This window comes from Condylostylus longicornis, unplaced genomic scaffold (assembly GCF_029603195.1).
Source record: "Condylostylus longicornis isolate FDR11 unplaced genomic scaffold, ASM2960319v2 ptg000002l, whole genome shotgun sequence".
Classification (NCBI taxonomy): domain Eukaryota; kingdom Metazoa; phylum Arthropoda; class Insecta; order Diptera; family Dolichopodidae; genus Condylostylus; species Condylostylus longicornis.
In genome coordinates this window covers 84946-104484 of record NW_026577971.1, presented here as the reverse complement: position 1 = coordinate 104484, position 19539 = coordinate 84946, and the positions used below count along the sequence as shown (strand labels likewise).

Sequence of the window (19539 nt, the reverse complement as noted above, 5' to 3'; positions counted from 1 at the left end):
AATTTCATTTACACTTTGACGTTTTATACAATTTCGACAGCAGCATCTTTGATCTATAACTGGCAATACTACAGATTAATGAAGCCGTTGAAGAATTATATGATTGACAATAGTTTTGTAGATCTGTGTTATACTGTAACAAAATGACAATTCTAAAAATAAGGATTTCCTTTTTGTTGAAATTTGACAATTTTCTTTTTCCTCGTGTGTTGAACGTGTGAAGACGTATTAAAATTAATATAAAATGTCGTAAGTTTAATTTTTGGTTTTAATATAAATTCGTTATTAAAAATAAATTAATAAAGCAATTCCAAACCATCAATATAATAGTTTCACCATACATATATTTGAATGGAATGAATTGCAAAATTAAATAAGCTTTGGAACTTTATACATGATTTTTATCTACAATCTGCAAATAAAAATAAAAATCCAAAAATAACATTTCAATATTTTAACATGTAATTTTATTACAATTAAATATTAATTACAGGTCAAAGGTTTCCCGTGACACCTTATATGAAGCGGTTAACGCAGTTTTAGATTTTTCAGCAAAAAAGAAACGTGGATTTTTGGAGACAGTTGAACTACAAATTGGATTAAAGAATTATGATCCACAAAAGGATAAACGTTTTTCTGGAACTGTTAAGTACGTAGTGTATAAATGATTTTTTCTTAAAACCTACTTGTAATCTGAATCGATTAAAAGAGATTTAGATTTTGCATTTAGGTAGCCAATTTATATTTTGGCGGACCTTTACTCAGGGTCTTTAAATCAAATTGAGTAGGAAACTTCGTTAAATAACGAGGTATCCGTAAGGGTAGGAATTTTTACAATAAAGAAATTAAAGCAAGTTCTCGCACTTGTAAAAACAAACAAGTGTGGGGGTAAGTTAAGCATAAAAGAAAAAGATAGTACTTTAGAAGAATAGTGCCTTTTTTTATTTTTCTTTGGGTTCTTCCTATTAGTAAAGTTTTTTATTTACAGACTAAAGCATATTCCTAGACCAAAAATGAAAGTTTGTGTTTTGGGTGATCAACAACATTGCGATGAAGCTAAAGCGAATGATGTTCCTTGCATGGATGCCGAAGCTTTGAAAAAATTGAATAAAAACAAAAAACTTGTTAAAAAGTTGGCTAAATCATATGATGCATTTTTAGCTTCTGAATCATTGATTAAACAGATTCCAAGATTATTGGGGCCAGGATTAAATAAAGCTGGAAAGTTTCCAGGTCTTTTATCCCATCAAGAATCTATGGTTGCTAAAATTGATGAAGTTAAAGCAACAATAAAATTCCAAATGAAAAAAGTTTTGTGCTTGTCCGTGGCTGTTGGTCATATTACAATGAAACCTGACGAATTAGTTCAAAATATTCATTTATCAATCAACTTTTTAGTTTCATTGTTGAAAAAGCATTGGCAAAATGTTCGTTCATTGCATATTAAATCAACAATGGGTCCACCACAACGACTTTATTAGAGACAGATCTGTATTTGTGAACTTATAATTCAATAAAAATTGAATATCCAATAAAAATTGTTTCATTTAATTAACATGATAACAACAAAAATACAAAAACATTTTTTGCCTTCAATAAGTTCCTAGTACTCTTTTAGTTATTTTAAATTTATTCAAAACCATCGTATTATCGTACTCTATACTGTGCCCCTTCGTGAAAAGTATATGTATTAAATTTGGTATGGAGTTTGTAACCACTTGAAAGGGTCGTTTCCAGTATGGGCATGTATATGTATCAGTGCATGTATATATTGCCATATGCTCGATTCACAATAATTCAAAAAAGAATAATGCAGTCGGCACCAAACTTTTAAGAGTTTTTTCTTTCGTTCCATTAACGGACCCTACTATAATTGGATTAATTCGGACAACGGGCTCGGGTAGCTGCCATAAAACTCTAATAGCAAATTTTAAATATTTGGAAAAATGAAAAAGGAAGATTCATGAGACTTGGTAGTTGTGTGTCCAATTATATGTAGGTCACATACCCCTAATTTAGTGGAATGATTTGATAGGTATCTGCCATACAACTCCAAAAGAGCAAATTTCAAAAATTTGGAAAAATTATGAAGTTAGATTTATAAAATTTAAAAAAGGAGGATAAACTTGACTTGGCGGCTTTCGATCTTTTTGACCTACTGGTTGATCATCCGCAAACGATATTTATCTAAAATGTACTCTCTTTATAAAATTTAAATAATATAAAAGAGAGTACATACATATAAGAGCAAGAGGAGAAGGCAACCAGCTCAGATTACAATAGGAATATAGCCGACAGTTTCACAATATCTGGGGGCAATCATATAAATATGCAATTGGAAATACGATTGACCAATAATATTTATTAAAAGACTACTTTTGTATATGTACATGAAAAACTGTGAAAAACGAATACAGTATTTTGAAAAATGAAATGAGCAAGTGTATACATATTATGCAACTTATTATATTATAATTTCTTAAATTGATGTCGCTGTAATCGACTTGAGGAAATAAATATTTGACATATATTTTTGACGTTAAAATAAAATATTGACATTTCTTTTTGAATCTGCCATATTTTCGGAGGCACATGTTTATTTATAAATTGGATATCTATTGAAAATCAAATATTTAAGTCGTTTTAAAACACATAAAAATGTCTGATTTGTAAGTTTGATTAATATTAAAAAAAAAAAAATAAAAGTACTAAATTATTAAATATTTTAGATATGCTGTTCCAAATAAACTGCCCGGTAAACAAGTTTCAATTCTTGCACATCGGAAAAAAAGAATCCTCCATGAAAAAGGAGCGATAAACCAAAAGCGTCTAAATAGGATTCGTGCCTTTAAAAAAAAGAAACGCAATTTTCGTCGTGCGGAGTCTTTTATTATGTCTCAAATTAAAGCTGAAAAAACTTCTAAAAGAATGAAACAAGTGATAATACGAAAAAATGTTTTAAAGGAGGAAAAGACAAACGAAAAACTATTGCTTGTTGTAAGACATTCTGGTAAATATATACATGATGAAACTACAAACAAAGTACTTGCAACATTAAGATTAACCAAGAGGCATCATACAGTTTTATTGAAGAATACACAAGAAAACCAAGTATTGCTTAAACTAGTTGAGCCATTTGTAATTTTCGGCTATCCAAATATTTCTACACTTCGAGAATTGATTTTTAAAAAAGGGTTTGCCATAATTGACAATAAAAAATCTCCGATTCAATCTAACATTGTTATAGAACAAAATTTAGGAAAGCATGGTATTATATGTTTAGAAGATATTATACATGAATTATTTACAGTAGGGGAAAAATTTGATGTTGTCAATAGCTTTTTGTGCCCTTTTCTGGTAAATATACGAAGCCAAAGACGGAATGTTTGCAAAATTATTTAAAATAAATTTTTAATTTTAGTTGGGTTCACCTAGAGATGGTTTCAAGAAAAAAGTCACCGTCAGCTTTTCTCGAGGAGGTGAATATGGAAATAGAAAAGAATTAGTTAATGATTTCGTGGCAAGGTGTTTGTAAAAAATGTTAAATGGCATATTGATTTAAATACAAATTTTACTACAAATATACATATATTTTTTAAAGAATTTTATGATTTCGTTTTTCATATTTCTTTAAGCTTAAAGAATTTCGGTGAAATTTATTAGGGCAATCTTGCAAGTTGAATCATATAGTATGAATATATTTACTTCATTCTTTTTCGAATGATAATTATAATATTAAAGGAATTCGTTTTACATTAGTGACAATAGAAATCATTTTTACTTTTTCATTTGTACTTCTATTTGACTGTCATACACGAAAAAAAATAATGTTTAAAGATTGCAGCGCCACTCTTTTTAGAGTACTAAACGAGTGTAGTTAGACTGTAAAAAAATCAAGATAAAAATAAAATTGCTTTGAGAATTTACTTTAAAAGCAAGCAAGTTGTATTTAGAATAATGCATGGTAATAGTAAATTTACCGTGTAGTAATTTTTCAACATTACAAAGACGCTCAAAATTCGTTTTTTCTAGTTTATTGTTTTAAATTCTAATTTCTAGTTCAAGCAGTTTGCATACGAAAACAACTAAAGTAAACAATAAATAAATAAAGTGAGTAAACAATCAATTTTAATCTGTATAATATAAATATGAATATGTATTTACAATTAAAATAATTTCAAACATTTAAATTATTTTCATAACATAACAAAATATACGGATAGTGTAGAATTTATTAGAAGTTGCTGTGTATTTAAATCTGTTTTGGTATATATAATTCTTCTAATCGTTATCATAAATTTCAATACGCATTATTATCACTTATCAAGCAATGATCTATTAATTGTATACATACACATATTTGCTTTTAGATTAATATATTCCAAGGTCATGTGATATTAAAAATTAAGTTCATAAAAATTTGAAAAATTAGAAATTGGTAGTAAATATTTTCCAGCTGTAAGATTATGTACATATGTACATATGTAGATATGTGTTAATTTATAAAATTATATTGAGAGACAAACTTTCTTGAATTCGAAATTAACAGGCATTAAAAATTAAATGTAATTCCCCGTTTTCAATCATTTTCTCTTTGCTATCAATCATTTCAATTTATTTTTATTGCTATTTTTAAAGCTATTACTATTCTCGATATGAGATTGACGAAACTTTGAGCTATACCTAGATAATGAATTGCAATTATTGTGTCAATATGTGGGTAGATATATAGGTTGGATATTGTAAGTTGGTAGGTGTTACCTTAATTTTCAACTTTTATTTACTATTCGGTATGAGATTCACATATTCAGTATGAAACGAACGAGATTCTGGGTCACGTCAGGATGTAGAAGCTAAATAATTGAAAAAATGCACCTATATTTTAAAATATAGGTAGATAAGAACTTCATCTTGGAAATATTTCATGTAAATTTCTCAAAATTCGATTCTCATGTTCGAAATTAATGAAATTTTGTAAAAACCTTTGTATTTCGAAAACCATTAATATCTTTGACACCGTATTTCAGAAAAAAATTAATTGTAAGCACTATGAATGGTAGGTACCTACTAATTTATTATCGTAGTTCTTACAAGGTTGTTTTATCTGTGTACCTATTTATACACATACGTATAAACTTTTTTTTAGTTGAGTCAAATAACTTAGTGCTGGTACATAATTAATGTAACGTTGTAGACTTTTTTTTGGGAGATTAATTTTAATGATCATTCTTTAAAAAAAATCAATAGACATAATAATGAACGCTAAGTAATGAAGCACCGTTATCAGTAACATTTTTCACATTGTCTGCTAACGTAGTGATTATTCATGTTGGTAAAAAATTTTAATGTTTCGCGATTTCCCTACAAGCCAGACACAACAAATCTTTTATTAATTTATTATTTTATTTAATTCACTTAGATACTCCATAATATATGTGTTTATATAAATATAAATACATTCCCAATAATGGAATACTTGAATGTGTATGATTGTAATGTATTTTTGTATGTATTATGTATCAAGTAATTAATTGTTGTGTTCTCAACATTAATTTTTTTTGAAATTTTGTAAATTGTTTCAGTTGTTAACTAGAGTTCTCCTTCAAAAGATTAAAAAAAAAAACTTTTAGTTTAAAAAATAAAAAAGAATATTAAATATTTTTCTCTTAATGAAAACGTACATAAATTTAAAATTTTAAATAATTATAACAAGGAGAAGGTACCTACAAAATACTGTTATAAAAATGTCGAAAACTACAATTTTATGCAAAGATGGAGGGTTTGCTACACAATTGTCGGTGCATGTTGGGGAAAGAATTGATGGTAATCCATTATGGAGCGCTCGTTTCAATGCAACCGATCCTGATGCTGTTGTAAAAACTCATTTAGATTTTTTAAAAGGTTAATTAATTGAATTTACAAATACAATATAATTTTTATACACAATATAATTTTTAAAATCTAAAACATTATTTTAAATTTAATGTAGCTGGAGCTGATATTATTTTAACAAATACTTATCAAGCTAGCGTTGAAGGTTACATGAAATATTTAGGAGTGACCAGAGATCAAAGTATCGATCTTATCAAAAAAACTGTCCAACTTGCTCATAAAGCGAGAGAAACATTCTTAAAAGAAAACAGTGATAACAATAGAGTTAAGGGTAAAAGAAAAATCAGTAAAATTATCAAGACTTACATATTTTTTTAATTCTTATAAATAATATTTTATAGAAAACATGTAAAAACCGGTTTAAATCTTATCATTCTTTATTACTATTTGCTTTTAGCACCACTTATAGTAGCATCTATAGGGCCTTATGGTGCACATTTGCATGATGGATCTGAATACACTGGTAGCTATGCGGATTTTATAACATCAGAAGATCTTCGCAATTGGCATCGTATTCGAATCGATGCAGTTTTGGCAGCTGGAGTAGATGCTTTAGCAATTGAAACTATTCCTTGTCAAGTATTGACTTAAGATTCTTACTAATACTTACGTAGATGCTAATTTGCTTTTTTTTTTTTAATAAAGGTAGAAGCTGAGTCCATTATTGATTTGCTGTGCGATGAGTATCCAAATGTAAAATTCTGGATCAGTCTTCAGTGCAAGGTGGTATGATATAATAAAAAATTTTTATGTTTTAACCAAAACATTCATAGCTTCATTGGCATGGAAAATGAAAAAATTTACTAATTTGGCTGGTATTGTAATTTATGTTTACCAAACCATGAATTATGTCATTTACAAAAATATTTTTCTAATTATATTTAAATATTTAACATTTTAGAAACAATTTTAGAATATTCAAAATTAGTTTATAAACACAATGGAGGTTTGTTGATGTTATTGAAGAGGTGATATGGTATCTTACCATTCTTGTCAATATTTTTTCATAGCAAATTCATATTTGTATTTTCTAATTCTATTCTCCAATTTTTTTTTTATTCTTTTATATAACATTAATGGCAGAGTAAATGCCGTTATTGCAATTAATTTTACAAATAAGATTAGAATTCATCTTTAAGTATAAATTATCTTAAACTTTAAAAAGTAATTAGTCGACCGTTAATTTAAAAAATGGTTTAAAAATTTATGGCAATGCGTCTTCATAAACCCAAATATTATTCTAATGATTAAACTGTAAAAAAAATAATAATTTAGAAGTACATAACCAATAATTTGTTATCAATATACATTGAAATCAAAGGCTACATCTTAGCAAAACGAATTGTATTTCTAAACAATATATGCAGGGATTTTCATTTTTTTATCCATTTAATCCGAATCCATTAAATCAGCGAAAAGGTTTCATTTAAGGAAATTTTAACAGCATGGAGATTTACACAACATGATTTTAGGTCGTTAGTTTTTAAATCAATGAATCTGATGGCCATATAAGTATGTATGCATGTTAAACTACTAAAATGTCTTTGGCAATTTGTTTATGCATTAATATTTATTGTTTTATATATTAAAAAAATCAGCAAGTCTATATTGTATATAGATAATGAAAATTAATTGTATACATACGACATTTGAGCACGATATCAAGAATGAAGGCATGAAACTATAAGTTGAACAATATTATTTCGTTATACATATAAATATCCAAATTTAATTTGGTTTAATTTTTGATATTTTATATATTTTCGATAAAAAAGATTTTCAAACAACTTACATTTTTTTCTACTCTTCTATTTTCTCCTGTTTCTACCGGAAATACCAAATTTTCATTGCAATTATGAAAGGATGGAAGTACAATAGCCCATGGAGAAGTTTTTAAAGATGTTTGTTTAACCCTTTGGGATAAAATGGAAAAACGGCAAGTTGTGCAAAATTGCTTAGCACTTGGTGTTAACTGTTTAAATCCACAAGTAAGGAAATTCAAAATAAAAAATATAAATACTAAATTAATTCTTACTAAACACTGCTTTTAGTTTGTGACTCCACTGTTTGAATCACTAAATGGCGATATTGATGATGAACATAAAATACCCTTAGTAGTTTATCCAAATAGTGGAGAAATTTATGATGTAAAAAACGGTTGGACTGGTAAAGAAAATTGTGTTACGTTAGAAAAATATGTACCAACCTGGATAAATTTGGGCGCAAAAATAATTGGCGGATGTTGTCGCACTTATGCCAGAGATGTGTATAAAATAAAAGAATGTATTAAAAACTTAGAAAAATAATTCAAAAACTATAACTTGTTATTTATGTATAAGCAACAATAATTATATTTTTGCGATAGTTTTTTTTAATTTTTGTAATTTTATATATAAATAAATAATTTTCATGTTTTGATAAAAAGAAATATAGTCGACAATATTTAAAAAACTATTTAAATAACTATTTTGTGCGAAATGTGAACGCATATACCTATGGGACAGTCAAGTCCTTAATTAAGTATGTATTCTTTCCCATATAATAAATCTGAAAGCTCCATTTCAAGAGAAAGAATGGAATTTTAATTCAGTTGTGTTATTAAAAAGTAGTTTCCTTTTCATCAAAAATTCTTTTTTTTCATCAAAAATTGCTGTTCAAATTTTTGCAACCGTAGCCGAAAATTTTAGTACAAATAATAAAAATTTACGCTTTAACAAAAAAACAGTGTATTTAGGTTAAAGAAAATACAGTTGAAGAAAAATAGACAAAAACAATTTATATCAAAAATTTAATTATTTTATAGGTATGTATATAAAATAGTTTGAAGAATTTAATGAAGAGCAAGAAAGTTTTAAAACAAATATCATCAAACAGAAAATAAGTACAACCATTGTTGAAAGAAGTTAACAATCAAAATTTATTAACAGCTATGCTAAACGAGCACAATTTTTATGTGTGAACGCTGAATGAAATAATCATTTTTGCACTTTTCGAAATTCTATGACAACTCTAATTAGAATGACAGCTGATATTGTGGCAGATATTTAGCACGAAAATTTAATATTGCAGTGCTTCTGCGTAACAAAACCAAGGTAAAAAAAAATATTCAATTGTGTACTCTATACTTTATTGAATGTTAAGTGAACATTTGTTAAAATAAGTTCATTAAAAATTCTTTTAATTTTTTGCGTTTGTAAAATTTAAAAATATTATTTTTCAAGTTGGAGAGAATTATTGAAATGTCCACTAACATGGCGTCAATGTTAAATGAAGAGGAGGAAAGTCTTCGTGAATGTGAATCTTATATTGCATCGCATAGTATTCAAAGAATATTGAAAGATTCAATTGTTGCTTTATGTGTAAGTCGTCCTGAAAACCCAATTGCATTTTTGAGACAGCATTATCAAAAGCTAGAAAAAGAGCAAGTCAAATCTGACTCAACTAAACAAATAACTAGCCCAGATGATTATGACGATTTAAGTCCAATGCCTCAACAAACTGCACCATCCGTTCGTCGGAGAGGTGGAATATCAGCAGAGCCAGTAACAGAAGAAGATGCGACTAGCTATGTCAAAAAAGTTGTTCCAAAAGATTATAAAACAATGGCTGCATTGCAAAAGGCAATAGCAAAAAATGTTTTATTTTCTCATTTAGATGAAAGTGAACATTCAGATATATTCGACGCAATGTTTCCAGTGAACTGTTTAAGTGGGGAATTCATTATTCGTCAAGGTGATGAAGGGGATAATTTTTATGTAATAGATCAAGGTGAAGTAGAAGTCTTCGTTAATTCAGAATTAGTAACAACTATTGGTGAAGCTGGTAGCTTTGGTGAATTAGCTCTTATTTATGGGACACCAAGAGCAGCAACAGTAAAAGCTAAAACAGATGTCAAATTATGGGGAATAGATCGTGATTCATATCGACGTATTCTTATGGGATCAACAATTAGAAAACGCAAACTTTATGAAGAATTTCTATCACGAGTTTCAATATTGGAAAGTCTCGACAGGTGGGAAAGGTTAACTGTAGCGGATGCTTTGGAGCCTTGCAGTTTTGAGGATGGAGAAACAATTGTGAAACAGGGTGAACCAGGTGACGATTTTTATATTATTGTTGAAGGATGTGCTGTTGTCTTACAAAGGATAGGGGACCATGAAAATGAACCAGCAGACGAAGTTGGACGTCTTGGTCCCGGTGATTATTTTGGTGAAATAGCACTATTGTTATATAGACCGAGAGCAGCAACAGTTGTTGCAAGGGGATCACTAAAATGTGTCAAATTGGACCGATCAAGATTCGAACGTGTTCTTGGTCCATGTGCAGATATTTTAAAGCGCAACATTACACAGTACAACAGTTTCGTATCTTTATCCGTTTAGAAGTAATTAAAAAATTGTATTTTTTATTACATTGTTTTATTTCATTTATTTATTTAGTTCTTAAAAATTATTCTAATATATAAATATTTGTGTATAAAATATAGTATACAAAATGAAAGTGAATATACATATATGTTTAATCCCAAAATGTATTTTCGTTTTTTTTTTAGCATTTCTCCGGAATTTTACATATGTGTTATTTTCGAACTTAATATGTTTTTTAATTAAAAAAAGTTTGATTTATTAAAATAAACTAAAATATGTAATATTATAACAAATATATAGTTTGCAAAAGCTCACTATTTAAGAGAAGTAAATTCCGAAATTTATAATGTACAATCATAATAATGAATGTGATCTATGTATACTTAATTTTAGTTTAAATTAGTTATAAAATTGCTAAAAAAGCGATATGATTTTTTAAATCCATTTGAATTTTGATATGAAGTCTACTGCAATTAAAGTTTTCCCCAAAGAATTTTCCTGTCCTAGCATCCAATATATTGCTCGCTATTTTAAAATTCTTTATCTTTTGGTACTATTGCTCTTTATACATTTCCGCTTATTTAATATTTAAAGAAATATTTACAATACCATTTAAATAATAATAATTGTCTATTGAGTTTATCCTTTTTGAATCAACATTAGCGCTAAGGCAGTTTTGTCAGATTTTTAATACAAACTATAGAAAAGAGGGAATTATTTTTTTGAAAACATGAGGAATATACTTTCAGCAACTGACAAAAATATGTTTTTGGGTTCTGATCGCCAATCATATGTTGAATATGAAAAAATCTTCGCCAAACTTTTCGATCCGTTTGTCTATTTTTTATCAGTTATTACTTTTATTTAACAGTTTTTAAAAATTTCAGATATCTATACATATATGTTATTTATAAAAACATGGTATTTCATATGTAGGTAAGTACATCATGCATACACATCTTAATAATGATATCAGTGCTACAAATACGAGACCATTCAACACTCTTATTTCATAAATTCAATTTTTCTAAGCAGAGTCGCAATTCAAAATTGATTTTAGATCATTATTCACGAAAGCACGTTTTGTGAATTTATTATTCCGAAATGGCATTCTAACTTTTGAATATGTTGAAGAAAAATTTATTTTATATCTAAATAAAAACACCTTGCAGATGCCAATTTACATCCGTTCATATATTATTTAAGTATGTATGAATATTCCGTGTATTACGAACATACTCAAGAAAATCTGATTTTCGTTTTATCTTTGATGGTGGTGTGTGAAACGAAACTAAAGGACATTTTCCTTCAATTAATTCAAAAAATTCAGCTAAGGTTTAATTTTTTATTACGAAGTTTTAAATTCAACAATGCAAAAAACATGGACGTATTAAAAATAATTTACAACTATTGATTACATGGGTGTATCAATTCAATTTTTATAATCCTAATATATAAATGGAATTAAATTTTTCAAAAATAATTATAAATAAATACAATCTAATAGAACTAATTTCAATTTTAATTTTCATGTATATAGATCTATATATTTATATTTTTTTTAATGTTATTTAATTTTTTTTTCACTAAATTATTACTCCTTTTTTTGATCAGTGCAACAATAATCCATATAATCTAGATTTTTAGCTTTTTTCAAAATTTCTGGTGTTGGAGGTCTTTCAATATCAACAGTTTCTGCTATTTCTAAATGTTCCCAAACTGGAATATGGGGTAATGATGAATCAAGAATTGGTGCTTGGAATACTTTTCCATCTATATCAAGTTTAAAATGCTTGCCCAATAAGGGTTCAGTTAGCGGCTTTCCAAAATTTTTGTTAAATGGAAAAGATTTTTGTGTTGACGTTGCAGCAATATTTTCCATTTTTATATCTTTTTGCGTTAATTTCTCTAATTGATCATCATATTTTCCCGATAAAACTTTTAAAGTTGTAGAACTAGCAACCCTCTTTATATCTGGTGGTATTCGAAAATTACCTTCTTCATTAATTATTGGCTGTGTAGATAGGATTTTGTTTAAGTTAAACCAGCCGCCTAATGTACCTAAATATCGACCACCAAGCGTCCACAAGCGACACGAATAATCGTGGCTTCCACTAAAATGATTTATTCGTGTATAAAAATATTTAAAATTTATTAGGTTTTGGAAAGATACAAATATTTCTTCTACTTTGTTTAAAAGTTAAAACATATTTAAAAAATATTTTTCAAATTCAAAATTAAATAAACTCACCTAACTAATATTTTAGTTTTTTCAATGTATTCAATTGATGTAATTGAACATGTATGTGCTTTATAAGAATTCAATAGTATAGGTTCCGGCTGATTTCGTATAATTCTTTTAGCACGTCCAAGCACTCGATCTTCACGCATAAAAATAAATTGTAAACGTAAGAGAGGCATACATATTTTTTTATGCTCTGCTTTCGGTACACTATAAAATATAAAATAAAATTAAAAAATTTTGAAATTTTTCTCTTCAAAAAATAGAAATGTAAAACAAGTTAGGAATTAACGTAGTCAAAAAGTATCGACTGCAAAAAATTAAACAAAAAAATTATGTTAAGTATGGAGATACGGGTCCTTTAATAATACCAAGGGGGTATGATTTTTATTAGGAAAGGAAAATAATAAGTATTTTTTAATATCTTTTAGATTGGAACTAATTCCGAATTAAAGTTTAATATTTTCCTTATAAAATTTAATATACATGATTTTCTCTTGAAATTATTCGCACCAACCAGAATTTAAAGTGGAATCTAATTCAAACTAGTTAACTTATTAACCAGTTACTAACTATTGCGTGGGAAGCGTTTTCTCTTATAGTTAAGTCTGAAGTTTATAGTTTAAGTCCAAATAGCCAAAATGATACTATAACGAATATTTTTTTATGAAGAGGAATTTTAAAATAACGAATTTAAAAAAAGTTCTTCTAACCTGTACTGACATAACGGTAATAAATATATAATTTGAAAGTTATTCAAATTCTTAAATAAACTTTCATTATCACGACTTTAAAGGCGCCCTTATATGTGCGGAGAGAAAGTGGAATACAATTTTCTATCGTATGTAAGGATGTAGAAATATTCAACTCAAATATTTTTTTTAAATTATTTTAAGAAAAACCTTCTCATCTTTACCTGTAATCATTGTTTCTCTTATGTTAGAATGACTAACTGAAAACATGTTAATTACTTAAAGAATTATTTTGCAATGACGATTTTATTGGTCTATTTATCTAAACTAATTGTAGAAAATATGTGTGGAACATAATTTTACACATATAATCTACTCTTATAAATTTCTTTTCACAAAAATCTGCAATTTACCCTTTACTGCACCATTATTTTGAGTATTTTGAGTAAAATTACCCTTTACTCAATATACTAAAAATAAAAGTTTGCATTTCTCAGAGTTTACTTGTTGCCATTTGTAAGATAAAACTAAAATTTATTTATTTATGTTTTTTTTTTTCTAGCAAAATATCCAAAAGTCCCACAAAAACTTAAAAGTAAAAAATTATAATTTGCGGGGATATTACAAAATCAAATTTGTCTCTTCTGTCTTTTGTTATTAAAAAAAAAAAAAAATTAAAATCGATAAATTGTCGTGACTTTAATATTTTATAACTTTGTTTAATATTTTTTTTTTCTGTTTTAATAATAATGAAAACATTATCTGCTCTTAAATCCCTTATTTCCCATAATTTTTTTTTCCTTTAACTGTGCATACCGTTACACAATTTATTTTTATCATGCTACTCAAAATAAATTTACTTTAACATTATTTTCATTGTAATTTTTTATAATAATATAAAGGAAAACATTTGTTATATTTTGTAGAAAATAAGTTTAAATGAAAAAAAAAACAAATTGTATATTAATTTATCCCATTTAATTATAGGATACATTAAATTTTATATATATATCGCTCATTTGCTGTATAGCGACATAAGTAAAAAAAATGGGACTTATGAATATACAGAGACAGGTTCTCACCTTTTTAATTTTATGCAAAAATGTCAATTTTATAGCTTAATAATTATCGCTTATAATAAATTATAAAATTATACTAGAACCAGAAGAACATATTATATTAACTCAAAAAAACTTTAAGCTATAGGCTGAATCTTCCATTTTTCTGAAGTAATATTAAAAATATTGTTAATTGTTAAAAAATTTATTATAAAATTCGAAAAAAATTACAACACTATTATGTGAAGACTTCCTCTTTCTTATGTAAGCTAATTTTTAATCGACATACTCGTAACACCTGTCTCAATTATATATCGTCGCATTTTTTGAGAATTCGGATTTCATAGATGAATTAAATCAGAATAATATAATCTTTGTTGTGGCAAAAAATCATGCAAATCCAGAATATAGTTTATAAATCCAGAAATTAAAGAGAGCAATCTCATTGCACTAATTGATTTAGTTTTACAATTTTACGATTTTTTCAAATTGACTTTACTCAAAACACAGTTTCCTGGCTTAATGCTTTCGCTTTTTAACCGACGATATATTAATTACATATACATACAATTAATTCAGCTATTGCATATATGTAAACTAAAATTTATTACTGTTTGTTATAAACGTTAATAAAATTTTTTAATGCTGATTGAATTTTTTTTGTTTTATTCATAAAGCTATATTATATAAGAATTAAGAGAACATAATGGAAAATTTTTTATTTTAGAAATAATAAGATATATTTGTATGAAAAATAATATATGTACGTATTATTAACATAATTGTATACTACATTACAAAGTCAATATAACATAAACCTAATTATTTATACATGTATACATATATCAGTAATTATATATATGCAATTATTTATATACATATAACTATATATGTATATGTACATAAATTCGCAGAACAAAGGATTCAATGAGCTTTTTTAAGTTTAATCAATTAATTTTACGCTCTTACGCACTTATGAACATTAAAATATATAGCTATTTGAAAAGAATAGAGATTTCCGTATAGATTTTTTTTTTATTGAAATTATTTTTAGTAATTTTTTTTTATAAACTCATAAAACATAAATTGAAGTCTACAGAATTTTATAAAAACATGAACCTTATTTTATTTCTGGATTTTCCTATTAAAACTGAACGAACGCAGGAGTTTAAAATTTTTTCTTTTTCATAATTGTTGCTATTAATACCAGAAACACGTCAATAAATTTCATAATATTGCAATGCATCCTTTTATACTTAACAACTAGGTGAAATGTAAGAAGTATATGAAACAAAAACAATGAAATATATAATAAAACTTTAAATAACACTATTAAAATAGAGCCGAGGCATAAATACAAAAATAAAAATTAATAAACTTTTATCGGCAGTTCAAAGTTCTTAATTTCTTAATTAATTATAATTATTCATGTGGTGAAAATTTCAACACGCCAGTATAATAAATCAGTTTTTCTTAATATGTCATCACTTGTATAATGAATGCCCTCATAATTAACTTGCCTCATAAAATAAATTTTTGCAAAATGGAATAAAATAAAAAGAAGTAATGATATTTTTAAAAGAAAATAAATTTGAGTTTGAAATACAATAAAGTGATTCAAAAAAGGAAAATAAAACAGGGTGGTTTGCATAAAATTACAAAAAATTCTAGGAATAATTCCTTGAACAATTTCCATAGCAAATATTATAGGTCCTTTTTTAATTAAAATTTTATACATAACGCATATAATTGCAATATATTTAGAATTTACATGTATACATATTAATTTTAATTTTAACTACATATTCTGGATAGTGCTGAAAAAATATCTATACTATACAGCTTAGTAGATATGAAAAATTATTGAACTAAATAAGTGATACAAGCAAGATGTACATAAGCATATTAATCAATTTCATATAATACACTCTCCGTTTTTTTAAGGCTATCTATTTAAATGAATTTGTAATGAATTTAATTAAAAATTTTTAAAAAACTTAATGATTATCTATAAAATTTACACACCAGTAATTTTCAATTAGCCAGGTTTTGATGTAACCAAAAGCTGTTCCAGTGAACAAAAATTGTTCTTTTCGATCTGTTTTCATACACATCACATAATCATTTGTCTTATGTATAGCATTATATTCTTTTATATATCCGCCTAATTGATGACTTGAATATACTTGAATGTATCCATTTTTCAGTGCAACCAAAATACTTCCTTTAAAAAAACATTAAAGTTCATTAAAGTAACATTAAAGTTCGAAGGATTTTTATGAATTAATAAATCTCTACCATAATCTTTTCTTTGTGGTCGTGTACATAAAATTATGATACTTTGAACAGATATTTGAAGTTGAATTGTTTCATCATCTTTTAATATATTTTGGTCTAATATCATTGTTGGATTTGATAGAACTTCACTCAATTTTTCTTTTTTCTGGTATTCAGATCTCTTTTTCAAAAATATTGAAGCTTTAGTGAAATTATTATAATTATTATCAGCTGAATAGGTTTTTCGTCCTGTTTCTATAAAATCTACTGATCCATTTAATGAAACTTGCGTGTTATACGAAATAGATTTTTTTTTTAAAAGAGCTGCTTTAATAGCCATTTTTGGTTTCTCATGTTTTTCGTTCTTTTTCTTTCTAATGTTTTTGTCGAAAGTAATCTAAATTTCAATTGGTTTCAATGATTTTAGTTTTCATTTAGAAAAAATTTGTCCTACTTACTTGGACAAATTCGGTTGGTTTTCCCAACAAATATTTACGGTATGGGTGTCTGTTATGGATTCTCCATAATATTATCTCTCCAGAACACGCTCCAGTTACCAGAATTTCACCAGGCTTATATGCTGCTGCTGATACACTTCCATTATGTAATTGAGACCATGATTTTGGTTCTACTAAACATTCTTCCCCTTCAACATCACTAAACTCAGTTATGATATGATTTCGATCACTTACCAAAATCCTAAAACGGTTATTCACAACTTATTTGGAACAAGAAATAGAAAAAATTTCATATTTTTGGGAGTAAGAAAAAAAGTAAAAAAATATATTTTGTGAAGTCTAAAGTAATACTAAATACTTAAATAAGTACATACATATGTAAATACATATATATTAACATAGAAATACATACATAGACAAAAACATCGAATTACCTGTCGGGGATCCAAATTACAGATATAACATCAAAACCGTTTTCAATGCACATATTCCTTATGCAAACCCCAATTGTATAATTCCAAATTTTTAAAGAACCATTTTTTGCACCAGTTAACAAGAATTTTTCCAAAGGACACCCAAAACAAGCTGCTGTTATAGGAATATCTATAACATTACCATATTGTTTAATGGAATGGCATTTTTTTAAAATAAGATCAGGTGTTCCTTTCCATAAATTCCAAACAATAATGTTACTATCAAAGCCACATGTAACGATATTTTTAAACAATTTATTATATAGCACAACAGAAACAAATCCAGCGTGACTACTGCCATCCGTCGTTAAATTGAATTTAAGTTCAGGGTAGCATTTTAAAGTTATTATTTTTCTGCCGGCAATAAGTAATTTACGTTCACTGCTATTGTAGGCATATGCCAGAGTTGACTCTGATCCAGTTATATGTATGAGATTCACAAAAGTATGCAATAAATTTTGATCTATTAAATGCCAAACTTTTATAATTTTTTCAACATCAATAGAATATATTTTTTTTTCTTTTGATTGTATAAATATAAAACATATTCCAGCATGGTGACCTGATAAAGTAGCTGCGGCTTTTTCAGGAAGAAAAATATCCCACAAACGTAAAAAGGTATCTGGCCCTCCAGTTGCTAAAATTCGACTATTTTCATCTAAAGCAAATGATGTAACCCCCTTCAAATAAATTATTATGAACTTAAGGTTACAATATATTTATGTACATTCAAAACTACAAAACGAATAATTTACCAGAGGAGTTTTAAATAATAATTTCGAGTCTCGATTATCAATAGCAACAACTCCCCCACTTGACGAAGTCATTTCAGTTTTATGAATTTCAGCTGCAACATAATAAGTTTCGAACTTCTGCGTGTAAAAGACTTTTTGAATATTTTCTAAAAAAACTTTTTTGTATTCTTTCACTTTAATTAAAGTAAATCTGCCCTGGAAAAAGGAAAAACATCTTGTTTTTGAATAGCTATTTACATACATAAACATCATAAATATTTGCGACTAATTAAAAATTCTACTTTTAAAATTTCAGCCCAAGTAAATTCTATTATTATTGTTCCTGCTCTAGTTTGAAATAGATCTCTTGAACGGGTAGAAAAAATAAGCACATTGACATTACCGCCTAAGTCGCCCATTATTAAACGTGAATAGTGGTCACCATTAGGAAAAAATGCATAATACATTGTACAAATCGCCCACGGAATATTTCGTATTACCATACATAAATTAAAATTAGTAGCAATAATATCATAAAATCGTAATTCTCTTTCTGTTGAACTAATGCAGATTACGTCAATATCAGCTAAAGCTACAACATCTAGTACCCATGTTGGGGTATTTTTGAGATAATCTAAATAAGTTCATATCGTATTTAAAAAATTTAAATAAAAATTTTAATATGATGTTTAATTTAAAATGAAGAAAATTACATACGACTCTTTGATACACCTGTCTTATTTACTTCTAAATCAGCAGACCAAAAATTTATTTGACCATCCTTACTTGCCGTAACGCATGCTCCTCCCGCTTTCGTCTCATTTCCCTTATTATGTGAAAATACAAGTACATATTTCTGTTATTTTACTAGTTCTGTTATATTATTATAAAATATTATGTACACGCTTATAGATATTATGTGGGACCTACCTCATCTGATATGTGATCTAACGTCCTTATGCAAATAACGGGAGTCTTGTGTTCTGAATTTTTTATAGTAGGCTCGGAGAAGAAAGAAACTGTTTCTCTCTGAACGGAAGAATCTTCTTGTTGAAATAAATAAATCAAAAAATCGCAAAACTCATTCCATGTTATCGAATTTTGTCGTGACTGAATAATTTTCTGATACAGAACCGTGTACTCTTCTTCAGTTAATATAAAACCCATTTCACAAAATAAATCATAAAGCTGGCCATAAGAAACAGTTTTTTCTGGCTGGTTTTTTATGTGGTTCTTAATTTTTTCAATTTGTTCATAAGAAAACCGCTCATGAATTCTAATCTCATTTTGCAATTCGGAACAATCCAATTTAAACATAATTATCAAAATAAAAAATTTCTTGTGTT

At 26.9% G+C, this 19539-nt stretch overlaps 5 protein-coding genes across 6 annotated transcripts; 4 read left to right on the top strand and 1 right to left on the bottom strand.

Moving 5' to 3' along the window:
* The first annotated feature begins 116 nt into the window (after window positions 1-116).
* Window positions 117-1536, top strand: LOC129605241 (60S ribosomal protein L10a-2). The gene is made up of 3 exons (XM_055514879.1): window positions 117-249; window positions 494-649; window positions 989-1536. The coding sequence occupies exons 1-3, from the start codon at window positions 245-247 to the stop codon at window positions 1479-1481; spliced, it is 654 nt and encodes a 217-aa protein (XP_055370854.1). The 5' UTR covers window positions 117-244; the 3' UTR covers window positions 1482-1536.
* A 1037-nt stretch (window positions 1537-2573) lies between these two features.
* LOC129605236 (60S ribosomal protein L7) lies at window positions 2574-3603 on the top strand. Its single transcript, XM_055514866.1, has 3 exons — window positions 2574-2669; window positions 2730-3357; window positions 3422-3603. Exons 1-3 carry the CDS (start codon window positions 2659-2661, stop codon window positions 3533-3535), a joined length of 753 nt encoding a protein of 250 aa, XP_055370841.1. The 5' UTR covers window positions 2574-2658; the 3' UTR covers window positions 3536-3603.
* A 294-nt stretch (window positions 3604-3897) lies between these two features.
* On the top strand, window positions 3898-8332 carry LOC129605223 (uncharacterized). 2 transcript variants are annotated; one of them, XM_055514853.1, is made up of 7 exons: window positions 3898-4110; window positions 5583-5901; window positions 5990-6163; window positions 6290-6471; window positions 6538-6615; window positions 7755-7880; window positions 7944-8332. In XM_055514853.1, exons 2-7 carry the CDS (start codon window positions 5745-5747, stop codon window positions 8196-8198), a joined length of 972 nt encoding a protein of 323 aa, XP_055370828.1. In that variant the 5' UTR covers window positions 3898-4110; window positions 5583-5744; the 3' UTR covers window positions 8199-8332. The 2 variants fall into 2 exon arrangements, with proteins under 2 accessions (XP_055370828.1, XP_055370820.1); XM_055514845.1 differs by having other exon boundaries at window positions 6538-6618.
* A 574-nt stretch (window positions 8333-8906) lies between these two features.
* Window positions 8907-10426, top strand: LOC129605213 (cAMP-dependent protein kinase type I regulatory subunit). The gene is made up of 2 exons (XM_055514833.1): window positions 8907-8984; window positions 9114-10426. The coding sequence occupies exon 2, from the start codon at window positions 9132-9134 to the stop codon at window positions 10272-10274; it is 1143 nt and encodes a 380-aa protein (XP_055370808.1). The 5' UTR covers window positions 8907-8984; window positions 9114-9131; the 3' UTR covers window positions 10275-10426.
* A 1427-nt stretch (window positions 10427-11853) lies between these two features.
* Window positions 11854-19510, bottom strand: LOC129605454 (WD repeat-containing protein on Y chromosome). Its single transcript, XM_055515234.1, has 11 exons — window positions 19124-19510; window positions 18911-19019; window positions 18502-18827; window positions 18215-18331; window positions 17421-18139; window positions 16987-17227; window positions 16797-16925; window positions 16550-16709; window positions 16277-16475; window positions 12511-12711; window positions 11854-12373 (listed from the first exon to the last, which is right to left on the bottom strand). The coding sequence occupies exons 1-11, from the start codon at window positions 19508-19510 to the stop codon at window positions 11854-11856; spliced, it is 3108 nt and encodes a 1035-aa protein (XP_055371209.1).
* Between the last annotated feature and the right edge of the window lie 29 nt (window positions 19511-19539).